General features: G+C 38.9%; 1 protein-coding gene across 1 annotated transcript in view; it reads left to right on the top strand.

Annotated features, from left to right (window-relative positions):
* The window catches only part of LOC110499560 (cadherin-related family member 1-like), a 34,324-nt gene extending 18,749 nt beyond the window's left edge, over positions 1-15,575 (top strand). Inside the window, exons 13-18 of the mRNA XM_036956364.1 lie at positions 19-171; positions 579-743; positions 2,259-2,326; positions 5,395-5,623; positions 7,309-7,563; positions 13,961-15,575. Coding sequence (XP_036812259.1) covers positions 19-171; positions 579-743; positions 2,259-2,326; positions 5,395-5,623; positions 7,309-7,563; positions 13,961-14,581 — 1,491 coding nt within the window. The 3' untranslated portion in view covers positions 14,582-15,575. The remainder of the gene's footprint in view (positions 1-18; positions 172-578; positions 744-2,258; positions 2,327-5,394; positions 5,624-7,308; positions 7,564-13,960) is intronic.
* The last annotated feature ends 968 nt before the right edge of the window (positions 15,576-16,543 follow it).

Below are 16,543 nucleotides of genomic sequence, written 5' to 3'. Positions count from 1 at the left end.
TTTTCTTCTCTCTGACAGGGTGCGAATGCTAAATTTAAACTGAGGTTGGTGGGGCCTGGTCGTGTGCTCAGAGTGGTGCCCCAGACGGTCCTCAATGAAGCACAGGTCACCGTCATCGTTGAAGACTCCGCTGCCATCGACTACGAAAAAGGCAAATCCTTAACATACAAGGTATTTCAGACTGTCTTCAGCTGCACTTATGACAGACTGGGATATTGAATATTTGCTCCTAGGAAGGACACTGTAAAAATGGATTTGGTTGAACTTTTTAAAAATAAAACGGTGCAGAAATGTCCATGTTAAATTATAATGGTTATTATACAGTAATAACCTATGAGTTGCTTAATATAATATAAGAATAATTGTGACTTAAAGTGACCTACAGTAATGCTTGCATATGTTTTTTTATGTTTGGTCCCAGAGGGAATCCAACCCACAATCCTAGGCGTTGCAATCGCCATGTTCATTCCATAATATATATTTTGTTACTTTAGTACAACAGCAGAAATAGCGCTGAGTATTTGATAGATTTGACATGTATTTTCTCCCCTCCCCCCACCCCCCAAAAAAACACACAGTTACTAGCGGTGGAGATTGACACCCCTGAGAGGTTCAGTGCGACAGCTGATATTGTGATTCATCTTTTGGACACCAATGACAACACTCCCAGGTTCACCTCAGAGTATTACATCGCACGTATTCCGGAAAACTCCCCCGGAGGCTCCAACGTTGTGTCTGTCACCGTGAGTACATTTGGATTATTCAACTCCACTCAAAGGCCACTGCCAGCTAAATATGGTTACGTAATCCCCCAACAATAATCCACCGATAGATAAATATTAATGGTTAAGGTTAATTGGAAACTGAAAGGAAGCAGGGTTTTTTTCAGGCTTGTAGGAGTTCCACAAAATGTGATATTTTTTTCGCCAGGAGAGAGAGAACTAACACCTGTATGATTGACCTGCAAGCATAGTGTCACTGAATGTTGATATTAATTGGTAGAGATAACCTACTTTCTCCGTACAATACTCAACTAACTGTCTTAAGATGAATACACTTCACTTCAAGTCGCTCTAGATAAGATCCTCTGCTAAATGACTAAAATGTAAACAGAAACTGTGTAACCACATTCATGCCCGAAAGAAGTACAAAGTAGTATTGAAACAACGATGATAACAATGTTGAAATAAAGGTCATATTGGACTATTATTTATTTTGGCATGAATCTGCTTCCATAGCAGTATTATTATTTATACTGGGATATTACTACTAGTAAATGTTTAGCAGGAATTACAGTTTGGTGAGATGGAAACAATCCCGTTAGGGTTTATCATATTGACCTTTACCCTGTGATGTCCTTGTGTGGCCGTGTGCTACTCACCCCCAGGGAATTGGATAGAGCTGAGTAGACAGCCCCTGCTGGGGTGAAATCCCCCTCACATCGTGTATGACCTTATCCTCACACTGTTCCAATCAGCTAATGGATAGTCATTGTATGACCTTCTCTCAGGAGATGAGTCCCAATGGACTCCCTACTCAACAATATTGTCCACAAAAATATAAGTTGTTAATATTATCAATAAATGGATACCATAATATATACCATACATTAATTATGGATAAATAAAATGTTTGATAAGTGTTTATTGCCGGTGCGATTATTTTTGAAGAGCCCGGAAATTCTCGTGAGCTTGATGTAACTTCTATTGTATCCTCTACTGTATCCTCTATGTTCTGTTCCAGTATTCTACCAGTATTCTAACTTCTACTGTATCCTCTATGTTCCGTTCCTGTATTCTACCAGCATTCTAACTTCTACTGTATCCTCTATGTTCCGTTCCAGTATTCTACCATCATTCTAACTTCTACTGTATCCTTTATGTTCCGTTCCAGTATTCTACCAGCATTCTAATTTCTACTGTATCCTCTATGTTCCGTTCCAGTATTCTACCACCATTCTAACTTCTACTGTATCCTCTATGTTCCGTTCTAAATTCTCTCCTCTAGTCTACTCTATGTTCCGTTCCAGTGTTCTATCAGCATTCTAAATTCTCTCCTCTAGTCTACTCTAGTGCTCCAGTGTTCTATCAGCATTCTAAATTCTCTCCTCTAGTCTACTCTATGTTCCGTTCCAGTGTTCTATCAGCATTCTAAATTCTCTCCTCTAGTCTACTCTATGTTCCATTCCAGTGTTCTAACTCCCTTTTTCTTGGTTGCGTTCCAGTGTTCTAACTCCCTTTTCCTTGGTTGCGTTCCAGGCCAATGATCCAGACTCTGGCCTTTGGGGTGAAGTCAAGTACTCCATCTATGGATCCAGATATGATCTGTAAGTGCAGTAGAGTCCTGCCAACACCAATGATTGTCGGACATGATGATCTGTGTAAAATCACTTCCTCGGTTGATGTGGAGCCAGTTGAATAGATCAAAATGGGCAAAAAAATGATCACTTATACGATATCATTATTTGTAACATCTGTGGCTCTGCTGGTAGACTGTAGCTCCTCCCCTTTCCCCTGTACCAGCTTCCTCTAAGATGGCAGCAAGGTACTGACTGGTTAATCTCGTAATTGGATTGTAGGGTAAGAAATAGCCTGCCAGGCTTGGATGCCTCATGTAGAGAGGGCCAATTAACATGCAATGTGACAGCTGGAGCTCTGCTATGGAAAGCAAGGCAGGCAGTACATTGAAAAAAACAAGTGTCAATTTATCTTCCAGTTTTGCTAGCCGTCTTGACACGGGAAGTCTAATTCTAAACGTGTTAAAGTTAACAGGTTGCTTTGTATTTGTTAATTTTCACAGGGAATACGTTGATTGAAAATGGCTGAATTATGTGCCACTTTAACAACATTGGACATACAAAATGTGTACTGGACAAATAATTACCTTTGTGGATAATACAGAAAACTTTATCCAGCATCTGAACCACAGGACTTTCTTGACAAGTTTTTACCACAAGTTTTAATCCAAGATTAAACTGTAACTGCCAATATACTTCTAAAATACTGCCAATATACTGCCATACTGTCAATATACTACCAATATACTTCTAATATACTGCCAATATACTGCTAATATACTTCTAATATACTGCCAATATACTACCAATATACTTCCAATATACTGCCAATATACTGCTAATATACTGCCAATATACTTCTAATATACTGCCAATATACTGCCATACTGTCAATATACTACCAATATACGTCTAATATACTGCCAATATACTGCCATACTGTCAATGTACTACCAATATACTTCTAATATACTGCCAATATACTGCCATACTGTCAATATACTACCAATATACTTCTAATATACTGCCAATATACTGCCATACTGTCAATATACTACCAATATACTTCTAATATACTGGCAATATACTGCCATACTGTCAATATACTACCAATATACTTCTAATATACTGCCAATATACTGCCATACTGTCAATATACTACCAATATACTTCTAATATACTGCCAATATACTGCTAATATACTGCCAATATACTGCCATACTGTCAATATACTACCAATGTACTTCTAATATACTGCCAATATACTGCCATACTGTCAATATACTACCAATATACTTCTAATATACTGCCAATATACTACTAATATACTGCCAATATACTGCCATACTGTCAATATACTACCAATATACTGTAATATACTGCCAATATACTGCTAATATACTGCCAATATACTGCCATACTGTCAATATACTACCAATATACTGCCAATATGCTGCCAATATACTTCTAATATACTGCCAATATACTGCTAATATACTGCACATATACTGCCATACTGTCAATATACTACCGATATACTGTAATATACTGCCAATATAGTGCCATACTGTCAATACACTACCAATATACTGCCAATATGCTGCCAATATACTACCAATATACTGCCAATATACTGCTAATATACTGCCAATATACTGCCAATATGCTGCCAATATACTACCAATATACTGCCAATATACTGCTAATATACTGCCAATATACTACCAATATACTGCTAATATACTGCCAATATACTACCAGTATACTGCCAATATACTACCAATATACTCCCAATATACTGCTAATATACTGCCAATATACTGCTAATATACTGCCAATGTACTGCCATACTGTCAATATACTACCAATATACTGCCAATATGCTGCCAATATACTACCAATATACTGCCAATATACTGCTAATATACTGCCAATATACTACCAATATACTACCAATATACTGCTAATATACTGCCAATATACTACCGATATACTGCCAATATACTACCAATATACTCCCAATATACTTCTAATATACTGCCAATATACTGCTAATATACTGCCAATATACTGCCATACTGTCAATATACTACCAATATACTGTAATATACTGCCAATATAGTGCCATACTGTCAATATACTACCAATATACTGCCAATATACTGCCAATATACTACCAATATACTGCCAATATACTGCTAATATACTGCCAATATACTACCAATATACTGCCAATATACTACCAATATACTCCCAATATACTGCTAATATACTGCCAATATACTGCCATACTGTCAATATACTACCAATATACTCCTAAAATACTGCCAATATACTGCTAATATACTGCCAATATACTGCCAAACTGTCAATATACTACCAATATACTCCTAAAATACTGCCAATATACTGCTAATATACTGCCAATATACTGCTAATATACTGGCAATATACTGCCATACTGTCAATATACTACCAATATACTCCTAAAATACTGCCACTATACTGCTAATATACTGCCAATATACTGCCATACTGTCAGTATACTACCGATATACACCTAAAATACTGCCAATATACTGCTAAAATACTGCCAATATACTGCTAATATACTGCCAATGTACTGCTAATATCCTGGCAATATACTACCATACTGTCAATATACTACCATTATACTCCTAAAATACTGCCAATATACTGCTAATATACTGCCAATATACTGCCATACTGTCAATATACTACCGATATACACCTAAAATACTGCCAATATACTGCCATACTGTCAATATACTACCGGTATACACCTAAAATACTGCCAGTATACTACCAATATACTCCTAAAATACTGCCAATATACTGCTAATATACTGCCAATATACTGCCATACTGTCAATATACTACCGATATACACCTAAAATACTGCCAATATACTGCCATACTGTCAATATTCTACCGATATACACCTAAAATACTGCCAATATACTGCCATACTGTCAATATACTACCAATATACTCCTAAATTACTTTCAATATACTGCTAAATTACTCCCAATATACTACTAATATACTGCCAATCCACTCTCTGTTGTGTATTCCAGGTTTCTCATCCATCCGTCTTCAGGCATCATATACACCCAGGCCTGGGCCATTCTGGATGCTGAGGTCAAGTCCAAGTACAACTTCTACGTGAAGGCAGAGGACACAGAGGGAAAGTACAGCCTGGCGGAGGTGTTTGTCACTGTCCTGGACATCAACGACCACGTTCCAGAGTTCGATGACAGCCGTGTGGAGAGGACCATGGTCATTGGCGCACCTGTTAAAGTAGAGGTATGTACAGTAGCTATAAGATAAGATGAGAGTGGCCTCCTGAGTGGCGCAGCGGTCTAAGGCACTGCAATGCTAGAGGCGTCACTACTGATCCGGATTCGATCCCGGGCTGTATTACAACCGACCGTGACCAGGAGTCCCATAGGGCAGCGCACAATTGGCCCGGCGTCGTCCGGATTAGGGGAGTGTTTGGCCGGGGGGGGGGGGGGGGGCTTTACTTGCCTCATTGTGCTCTAGCTACTCCTTGTCGCAGACCGGGCGCCGGCGTTTGCTCTGGCTGGCTTCCGGGTTAAGCGGCCGAGTGTTAAGACGTGCGGTTTGGCAGGTCATGTTTCGCGGGACGACCTTCGCCTCTACAGAGCCCGTTGGGGAGTTGCAGCGATGAGACAAGATCGGGGAGAAAAGGGGGGTAAATTATAGATCCCTAAAGGAGGTACAGTGTGGTGTGTAGAGGTGTTCCCTAGGGGTTCACTGGCCATCGGTCCGGTTTGGTCCGAGTAAACACTGTATGAATCATTACAACCCTAATTACACTGTATGAATCGTTACAACCCTAAATACACTGTATGAATCGTTACGACCCTAAATACACTGTATGAATCGTTACAACCCTAAATACACTGTATGAATCGTTACGACCCTAAATACACTGTATGAATCGTTACGACCCTAAATACACTGTATGAATCGTTACGACCCTAAATACACTGTATGAATCGTTACGACCCTAAATACACTGTATGAATCGTTACGACCCTAAATACACTGTATGAATCGTTACGACCCTAAATACACTGTATGAATCGTTACGACCCTAAATACACTGTATGAATCGTTACGACCCTAAATACACTGTATGAATCGTTACGACCCTAAATACACTGTATGAATCGTTACGACCCTAAATACACTGTATGAATCGTTACGACCCTAAATACACTGTATGAATCGTTACGACCCTAAATACACTGTATGAATCGTTACGACCCTAAATACACTGTATGAATCATTACGACCCTAAATACACTGTATGAATCGTTACGACCCTAAATACACTCTATGAATCGTTACGACCCTAAATACACTGTATGAATCGTTACGACCCTAAATACACTGTATGAATCGTTACGACCCTAAATACACTGTATGAATCGTTACGACCCTAAATACACTGTATGAATCGTTACGACCCTAAATACACTGTATGAATCATTACAACCCTAAATACACTGTATGAATCATTACAACCCTAAATACACTGTATGAATCGTTACGACCCTAAATACACTGTATGAATCATTACAACCCTAAATACACTGTATGAATCGTTACGACCCTAAATACACTGTATGAATCGTTACGACCCTAAATACACTGTATGAATCGTTACGACCCTAAATACACTGTATGAATCGTTACGACCCTAAATACACTGTATGAATCGTTACGACCCTAAATACACTGTATGAATCGTTACGACCCTAAATACACTGTATGAATCGTTACGACCCTAAATACACTGTATGAATCGTTACGACCCTAGTCAAAACTGTGTAGTGAATGTTTGGATGATAATTACCTGAAATGTAAAACGTGAGTGTATCCAGAACCACTTCAGTGTATATATACAGTATATATTTAAGTCATGTGTTTGGTTTTTGCCGATTTTTCCTTATTTCATTCAGGCAATAGATGCCGATGCAGGGTCGCCCAATAACATCATTGAGTATTCCATCATGCAAGCTGAGCCGGACAACATCTTCGACATCAACTCGGAAACGGGAGAGATCAACCTGAAGTCGTACATCAAGTCCATGGAGATCGTGCAGAACATCACCAAGCAGAAGGACTGCAGGTGGTCTCTGGTGGTCCAAGCCCGGGACCGAGGGTCTCCGTCTTTTAGCACTACCGCCGTGGTCAACATCGACATCACTGAGGCGGTAAGTTCAATGTTTCCTGACCTTAACTCTAACCGTAGAGTTATAACCCTAACCTAAACCTAATTCTAACCTAAACCTAATTCTAACCTAAACCTAATTCTAACCTAAACCTAATTCTAACCTAAACCTATCTCTAACCCTAACCATAGAGTTATAACCCTAACCTAAACCTAATTCTAACCTTAACCTATCTCTAACCCTAACTGTAGAGTTATAAACTTAACCTATCTCTAACCTTAACCTAACTCTAACCTTAACATAACTCTAACCTTAACATAACTCTAACCTTAACCTAACTCTAACCCTAACTGTAGAGTTATAAACTTAACCTAACTCTAACCTTAACCTAACTCTAACCTTAACCTAACTCTAACCTTAACCTAACTCTAACCTTAACATAACTCTAACCTTAACCTAACTCTAACCTTAACCTAACTCTAACCTTAACATAACTATAACCTTAACCTAACTCTAACCTTAACCTAACTCTAACCTTAACATAACTCTAACCTTAACCTAACTCTAACCTTAACATAACTCTAACCTTAACCTAACTCTAACCTTAACATAACTCTAACCTTAACCTAACTCTAACCTTAACCTAACTCTAACCTTAACATAACTCTAACCTTAACCTAACTCTAACCTTAACATAACTCTAACCTTAACCTAACTCTAACCTTAACCTAACTCTAACCTTAACCTAACTCTAACCTTAACATAACTCTAACCTTAACCTAACCTAACTCTAACCTTAACATAACTCTAACCTTAACCTAACTCTAACCTTAACCTAACTCTAACCTTAACATAACTCTAACCTTAACCTAACTCTAACCGTAACCTAACTCTAACCTTAACCTAACTCGAACCCTAATCTTAACCTAACCCTAACCATAACCTAACTCTAACCTTAACCTAACTCGAACCCTAACCTTAACCTAACCCTAACCATAACCTAACTCTAACCTTAACATAACTCTAACCTTAACCTAACTCTAACCTTAACATAACTCGAACCTTAACCTAACTCGAACCCTAACCTTAACCTAACCCTAACCATAACCTAACTCTAACCTTAACCTAACCTTAACATAACTCTAACCTTAACCTAACTCTAACCTTAACCTAACTCTAACCTTAACCTAACTCTAACCTTAACATAACTCTAACCTTAACCTAACTCTAACCTTAACATAACTCTAACCTTAACCTAACTCTAACCTTAACCTAACTCTAACCTTAACATAACTATAACCTTAACCTAACTCTAACCTTAACCTAACTCTAACCTTAACATAACTCTAACCTTAACCTAACTCTAACCTTAACATAACTCTAACCTTAACCTAACTCTAACCTTAACCTAACTCTAACCTTAACATAACTCTAACCTTAACCTAACTCTAACCTTAACATAACTCTAACCTTAACCTAACTCTAACCTTAACCTAACTCTAACCTTAACCTAACTCTAACCTTAACATAACTCTAACCTTAACCTAACCTAACTCTAACCTTAACATAACTCTAACCTTAACCTAACTCTAACCTTAACCTAACTCTAACCTTAACATAACTCTAACCTTAACCTAACTCTAACCGTAACCTAACTCTAACCTTAACCTAACTCGAACCCTAATCTTAACCTAACCCTAACCATAACCTAACTCTAACCTTAACCTAACTCGAACCCTAACCTTAACCTAACCCTAACCATAACCTAACTCTAACCTTAACATAACTCTAACCTTAACCTAACTCTAACCTTAACATAACTCGAACCTTAACCTAACTCGAACCCTAACCTTAACCTAACCCTAACCATAACCTAACTCTAACCTTAACCTAACCTTAACATAACTCTAACCTTAACCTAACTCTAACCTTAACCTAACTCTAACCTTAACCTAACTCTAACCTTAACCTAACTCTAACCTTAACATAACTCTAACCTTAACCTAACTCTAACCTTAACATAACTCTAACCTTAACCTAACTCTAACCTTAACCTAACTCTAACCTTAACATAACTATAACCTTAACCTAACTCTAACCTTAACCTAACTCTAACCTTAACATAACTCTAACCTTAACATAACTCTAACCTTAACCTAACCTAACTCTAACCTTAACATAACTCTAACCTTAACCTAACTCTAACCTTAACATAACTCTAACCTTAACCTAACTCTAACCTTAACATAACTCTAACCTTAACCTAACTCTAACCTTAACCTAACTCTAACCTTAACCTAACTCTAACCTTAACATAACTCTAACCTTAACCTAACCTAACTCTAACCTTAACATAACTCTAACCTTAACCTAACTCTAACCTTAACCTAACTCTAACCTTAACATAACTCTAACCTTAACCTAACTCTAACCGTAACCTAACTCTAACCTTAACCTAACTCGAACCCTAATCTTAACCTAACCCTAACCATAACCTAACTCTAACCTTAACCTAACTCGAACCCTAACCTTAACCTAACCCTAACCATAACCTAACTCTAACCTTAACATAACTCTAACCTTAACCTAACTCTAACCTTAACATAACTCAAACCTTAACCTAACTCGAACCCTAACCTTAACCTAACCCTAACCTTAACCTAACTCTAACCTTAACCTAACTCTAACCTTAACCTAACTCTAACCTTAACCTAACTCTAACCTTAACATAACTCTAACCTTAACCTAACTCTAACCTTAACATAACTCTAACCTTAACCTAACTCTAACCTTAACATAACTCTAACCTTAACCTAACTCTAACCTTAACATAACTCTAACCTTAACCTAACTCTAACCTTAACCTAACTCTAACCTTAACATAACTATAACCTTAACCTAACTCTAACCTTAACCTAACTCTAACCTTAACATAACTCAAACCTTAACCTAACTCGAACCCTAACCTTAACCTAACCCTAACCATAACCTAACTCTAACCTTAACCTAACCTTAACATAACTCTAACCTTAACCTAACCATAACCATAACCTAACTCTAACCTTAACCTAACCTTAACATAATTCTAACCTTAACCTAACTCTAACCCTAACTGTAGAGTTATAAACTTAACCTAACTCTAACCTTAACATAACTCTAACCTTAACATAATTCTAACGTTAACCTAACTCGAACCCTAACCTTAACCTAACCCTAACCATAACCTAACTCTAACCTTAACCTAACCTTAACATAATTCTAACCTTAACCTAACTCGAACCCTAACCTTAACCTAACCCTAACCTAACTCTAACCTTAACCTAACCCTAACCTAACTCTAACCGTAGAGTTATAACCCTAACCCTAATCTAACCGTAATGCTGACCCAATGTTCCCTCTAAGCTGCAGCTCCCCATGACTGCCACTTAGAAATATCAGTCCACAGAGAGAAGCAGGAGATTTAATTTTCACTCAACTTTCTAGAGCAGTGGTCACGAACCGGTTGATCACGATCGACTGGTCCATCTCCGATCGCCAAACATTTCTGTAAAAAAACAAAACAATGATAAAGCCTTGTATTCCTTTTTAATTATTTAGTCTTGTGCTGTCGGTGGTACTTGGTGCACCTGATGAGTCTCAGATGACCGTGTCTGGTGGGCCCAGAGAGCAAATCAAGTGCGCTATAAACCGCTGGCCAATCGGATGTCTGCAGTGATGTGAGCAGGCATAAAATAAATCTACAGCAAAATTGAGACTGTAAGATTTCAAAACGTTTAAAACCACGACAAGAGAGAGACTGTCAACAAATACAGCAAAATAACTGTTTTTATACTTTCTACAAGAGCCCAAAATATGTACATTTCTAGATGTCTTTGAAAAGCCAGTCAGGTAAATAACTTATTTTTTAAATTTTACTTAAAGTGGCAGTGTTGCATTTTGATACAGGCTTGAATAAGCTCAGTAGCCAATAGGCAGAGGGGAGCATAATGTGTCTGACTCTGTAATAATGCTATGGGAATAATAATGCATTTTATTTTGTAAAGTGGTATTTTGCATCGAACAACACAACAACATTTTCAGTCACCTCCGTGTCTGAAGGACACGTAGATGAACAGGTTAATGTCAAGCCCTGCATGTTTTCTGGGAATGTAGGCTTACATTGAACACCAAACATTGGCAGCTACTGTAGGCTGAATGATAGAACAGCTATTTCCATGTTAACATATTATGGGATGCATTTTCTCCATAGTTTTTGATGGTAGGCCGCTCTGGTAGGCCCTACATTATCATCAAATAGCCACAGCAGCCTACTTGACAACTGTTAAAACTGTAACTTATAGTGGTCACAGCCTCGGTGTTTACAGGACATGCGCGCAGGAAGTTGCACAGAAGTTTCACAACGTTCAAGTTTGTGCTCAGCAGACCTGAAATTAGCTCTGGGTCAATTTATTTTTTGTTGCTGACTACGGCTGTGGTGAGCATCGGCATCACTGGGTTGTAAAGAGTTTAAACCTACGTTACCTTACCCTTACCTTAACTAACCCAAACCCTTACAATAGCCTTCTAACCTTAATTAACCCAAACCCTTACCATAGCCTTCTAACCTTAACTAACCCAAACCCTTACAATAGCCTTCTAACCTTAACTAACCCAAACCCTTACAATAGCCTTCTAACCTTAACTAACCCAAACCTTTACCATAGCCTTCTAACCTTAACTAACCCAAACCCTTACAATAGCCTTCTAACCTTAACTAACCCAAAGCCTTACAATAGCCTTCTAACCTTAACTAACCCAAACCCTTACCATAGCCTTCTAACCTTAACTAACCCAAACCCTTACCATAGCCTTCTAACCTTAACTAACCCAAAACCCTTACCATAACCTTCTAACCTTAACTAACCCAAACCCTTACCACAGCCTTCTAACCTTAACTAACCCTTACCATAGCCTTCTAACCTTAACTAACCCAAACCCTTACAATAGCCTTCTAACTTTAACTAACCCGAACCCTTATCATAGCCTTCTAATCTTAACTAACCCAAACCCTTACCATAGCCTTCCAACCTTAACTAACCCAAACCCTTACCATAGCATACTTTAAACAGTTTACTATACTATACTAACAACTATACTGAAGGAACAAACGTGAAGTCATTTAATTTCAGGCCCAGTGTCTATTTGAGCTCCTTTGTCAGAAGAACAGAATAATCTCTCATGTCAACCAGAGAGACCCAGTAGCTGTCAATGCAGTGCTTTGTAAACCTGTCACAGGAACTTAAATCCTCATCAGAAACATGCTAGTGAACAGATGGAACAGACAGTTCTGATGAGCCCACCGGGCAGGGCACCATGTGGGGAATGGGTTGTAATTTGGGTCACATCGTAAGCCTCGATGATCAACAGTCACAGCAGGCTGGGATGAATGGATCAGCGTCAAACGCATATATCGTACTATCATACAGTGGGGAGAACAAGTATTTGATACACTGCCGATTTTGCAGGTTTTCCTACTTACAAAGCATGTAGAGGTCTGTAATTTTTACCATAGCTACATTTCAACTGTGAAAATCCAGATAATCACATTGTATGATTTTTAAGTAATTAATTAGCATTATATTGCAAATTCCGTCTCTCACAGTTGAAGTGTACCTATGATACAAATTACAGACCTCTACATGCTTTGTAAGTAGGGAAAACCTGCACATTCGGCAGTGTATCAAATACTGGCTCTCCCCACTGTATATGCCAGGTAACAGATGTTATTATCCAGTACAGTGAGTACATACTTCATTGGCGCATCTATGAGCTTCCTGTGGGAATTAAACCCCCAACTTTGGTGTTGCTGAACCCATGCTTTTTCCCCCAACTGAGCCACAAAGGACCACCTGCAGTCATGATGCTGTTACTGTTATAGAGATGTAGTCTGTCTGAGGCTCCTCTGTCAGTACTGTTACTGTTATAGAGATGTAGTCTGACTGAGGTTCCTCTGTCAGTACTGTTACTGTTATAGAGATGTAGTCTGTCTGGAGCTACTCTGTCAGTACTGTTATAGAGATGTAGTCTGCCTGAGGCTCCTCTGTCAGTACCCTTTATAGAGATGTAGTCTGTCTGAGGCTCCTCTGTCAGTACTGTTACTGTTATAGAGATGTAGTCTGTCTGAGGCTCCTCTGTCAGTACTGTTACTGTTATAGAGATGTAGTCTGTCTGAGGCTCCTCTGTCAGTACTGTTATAGAGGTGTAGTCTGTCTGAGGCTCCTCTGTCAGTACTGTTATAGAGGTGTAGTCTGTCTGAGGCTCCTCTGTGCTTGGATCATCCATGTCTGACCACTGACCTCACTGCTTGCCTGCATGCTTTGGACCCTAAATGGTGAATGTTTAAAATGTTTGATAATCTAATCCCAATATTAAAAGTATTTCTCTTTGTGCTTTTTTACAGACTCAAGTCAATGGGCCGATGGCAGACTTTTTATTGCAAAGTAGGGACAACCCAATGAAGGCCCTTGGCATGGTCGCTGGTGTCATCAGCATATTGGTAGGGATCACTGTCTTGATCTCCACGGCTACGTTCTTGCGCAACACCAAGTCCAACAGGATAATGCCGGCACGTCGCATCGTCATCAGACGGAGACCGCCAAGGGACCGCAAGCCGTGGACTTTTAACGTACCGTTCCGTGGTAGCGGAAATGACTCGTCAAACAAGTTCATTGTAGGCGACCAGGAAGCAGGGAGTGTCAACGTAAACCTCAACAACAAAGGCGGCCCCCGGTGCTCCAGGTCAAAATCCAAGCCTACGCCCCCTAGAGCTCCCTGCCTGCCCCCTCCATCCTGCCCTCCTCCGTCCTCCAACCCCAGGCCCAGTGAGAGGCCCCGGCACTGGGCAGCAGTGCCCACCGTCTCTGAGGGCCTGACCTCCACTGGTTCCAGGACATCCAGCCAGAGCAGGGAGATCAACATCAGCTCTGACACTTCTAGGATCCCCGTCAGCTCAGCCCTGGTCTCTGAACTCAAAATGAGACTAGAGCAGAAAATCATTGAGAGCAACTCAAGCTATTATTAAATCTGATTGTTGTGTGTTTTCACTCTAACCAATCTGTCAGTAATTGTCTCGACTTCTGAAGGTTACTCAGTCCTAGGATTGTAAAACTGCAAAAGGATTTACTTGATAGCTACCTACACAAATAGCTAGCTAGAACAAAGTGTTAATAAGATAAATTCATTTAAAAAGATTAAAAGCCATACAAATAAGTTCTCCAAAGGAAGGTTGAGGACAGCAGGTTCATTTTCTTTAAAATGTTATTGACGACACAATTTCAAAGCAAGTCCTTTGTCAAAGCAATGTTGCAACACATTTTACTGAACCTATTTAATCCAACCACTTCTACATGTGTTCTTAAAGATGTTAACATCACGTTGGACACTTGGGCCCTGGTCCACAATAGTGCAGTATTTAGGGAAATAGGGTGCCTCTTGGGATGCACACTCTGTTATCCACCATTAGAAATAACTAGACTTGTTTCTGCTCTGCCATCTTGAAGATCATGTAATGGGATATTGTTAGACAAGTCGTTGCATTGCTGCCATCTTGAAGATCATGTAATGGGATCCTTGTTAGACAAGTCTTTGCATTGCTGCCATCTTGAGGGAAACAACATGTTAACAAGAATGTCTGAGGGAAGGATTACTGCGCATTTATGTGTATACAGAACTGAACGTGTGTTCCTGACATTTCCTGAAAAGTTGTATTTTATTTGCTTAAAAAGATCATGTAATGTTTTCATTAATAGTGCTATAATATAGAATACGGATTAATGTGTAAGCTATGTTGCCTGGCAAATGTACTCACTTTGACTTGTGCATCAAAGTGATAATGCAGCTAACGGTATATAAGACTATAAGCTATAAAATATGAGATGTTCTTGACAGGATAAATGCCGTTGCTTTTAAACATGAAGTGCTCATAGACCTCTGAAGTGACATTATAATTATTATTTTCTTCTTTTTTTTTCAATTTAAAGTTTTATTTCGTTTTCTTTAGTGTTTCAATCAACCAACAAAACACATTCCACATTCACAGATTTGACAGACTTTAAAAAAAAAATACATTAAAAAAATAACTGACAAATATTAATAAAAAAAAATGTAAAAAATAAAATTAAAAATAAAATTAAAACTTGCAGCAGCACTATCAAGGTTCTTGTTAGCTATTTCCAACCTTCGCTGAGACGACGAGCAAATAATTGGTTTGAACAGCACCTTACACAACATGCATCTTCTCATTTCCCCTAATCACCCCCATTCACTCTGTCCAATTTGAAATATAGTTGAGTAGTGGAGACCAGAGTCTATCAAACCTGGTTCTGTCTCTTGCGGAGGTCATGCGTGAGCTTTTCAAGAGGAAGAAAGTTAACAATCTGGTCAATCCACATTTTACACGTAGGAGAAGTATTAGTGTAGTGACATTCTAATGGCGTTGGTCGTATTTTGAAGTAGAGACTTAGAAGATTCTGAAGCTCTTGTTTCAAATCACTTGCTTTTTCTTCTGAAATGCTTTTGCATTTCTAAAGGGTCATCTTTTAATTGGGTGGATTACTGATGGATTGGTGTTGGATTGATGTTGGATTGGTGTTGGATTGATGTTGGATTGGTGTTGGATTGATGTTGGATTGGTGGTGGATTGATGTTGGATGGGTGGTGGGTTGGTATTGGATTGGTTACTGGATTGGTATTGGATTGGTATTGGATTGGTATTGGATTGGTGGTGGATTAGTGTTGGATTGGTGTTGGATTGGTGGTGGATTGGTGTTGGATTGGTGGTGGATTGGTGTTAGATTGGTATTGGATTAGTGTTGGATTGGTGTTGGATTGGTGGTGGATTGGTGTTAGATTGGTATTGGATTGGTGGTGGATTGGTGGTGGATTGGTGTTGGATTGGTGTTGGATTGGTGGATTAGTGTTGGATTGGTATTGGATTGGTGGTGGATTGGTGTTGGATTGGTGGTGGATTGGTGTTAGATTGGTA

The sequence above is a fragment of the Oncorhynchus mykiss genome, chromosome 20 (assembly GCF_013265735.2).
Source record: "Oncorhynchus mykiss isolate Arlee chromosome 20, USDA_OmykA_1.1, whole genome shotgun sequence".
NCBI classification, from domain to species: domain Eukaryota; kingdom Metazoa; phylum Chordata; class Actinopteri; order Salmoniformes; family Salmonidae; genus Oncorhynchus; species Oncorhynchus mykiss.
The sequence above is the reverse complement of the archived record's forward strand: the minus strand, read 5'-3'. Positions and strand labels throughout refer to the sequence as shown.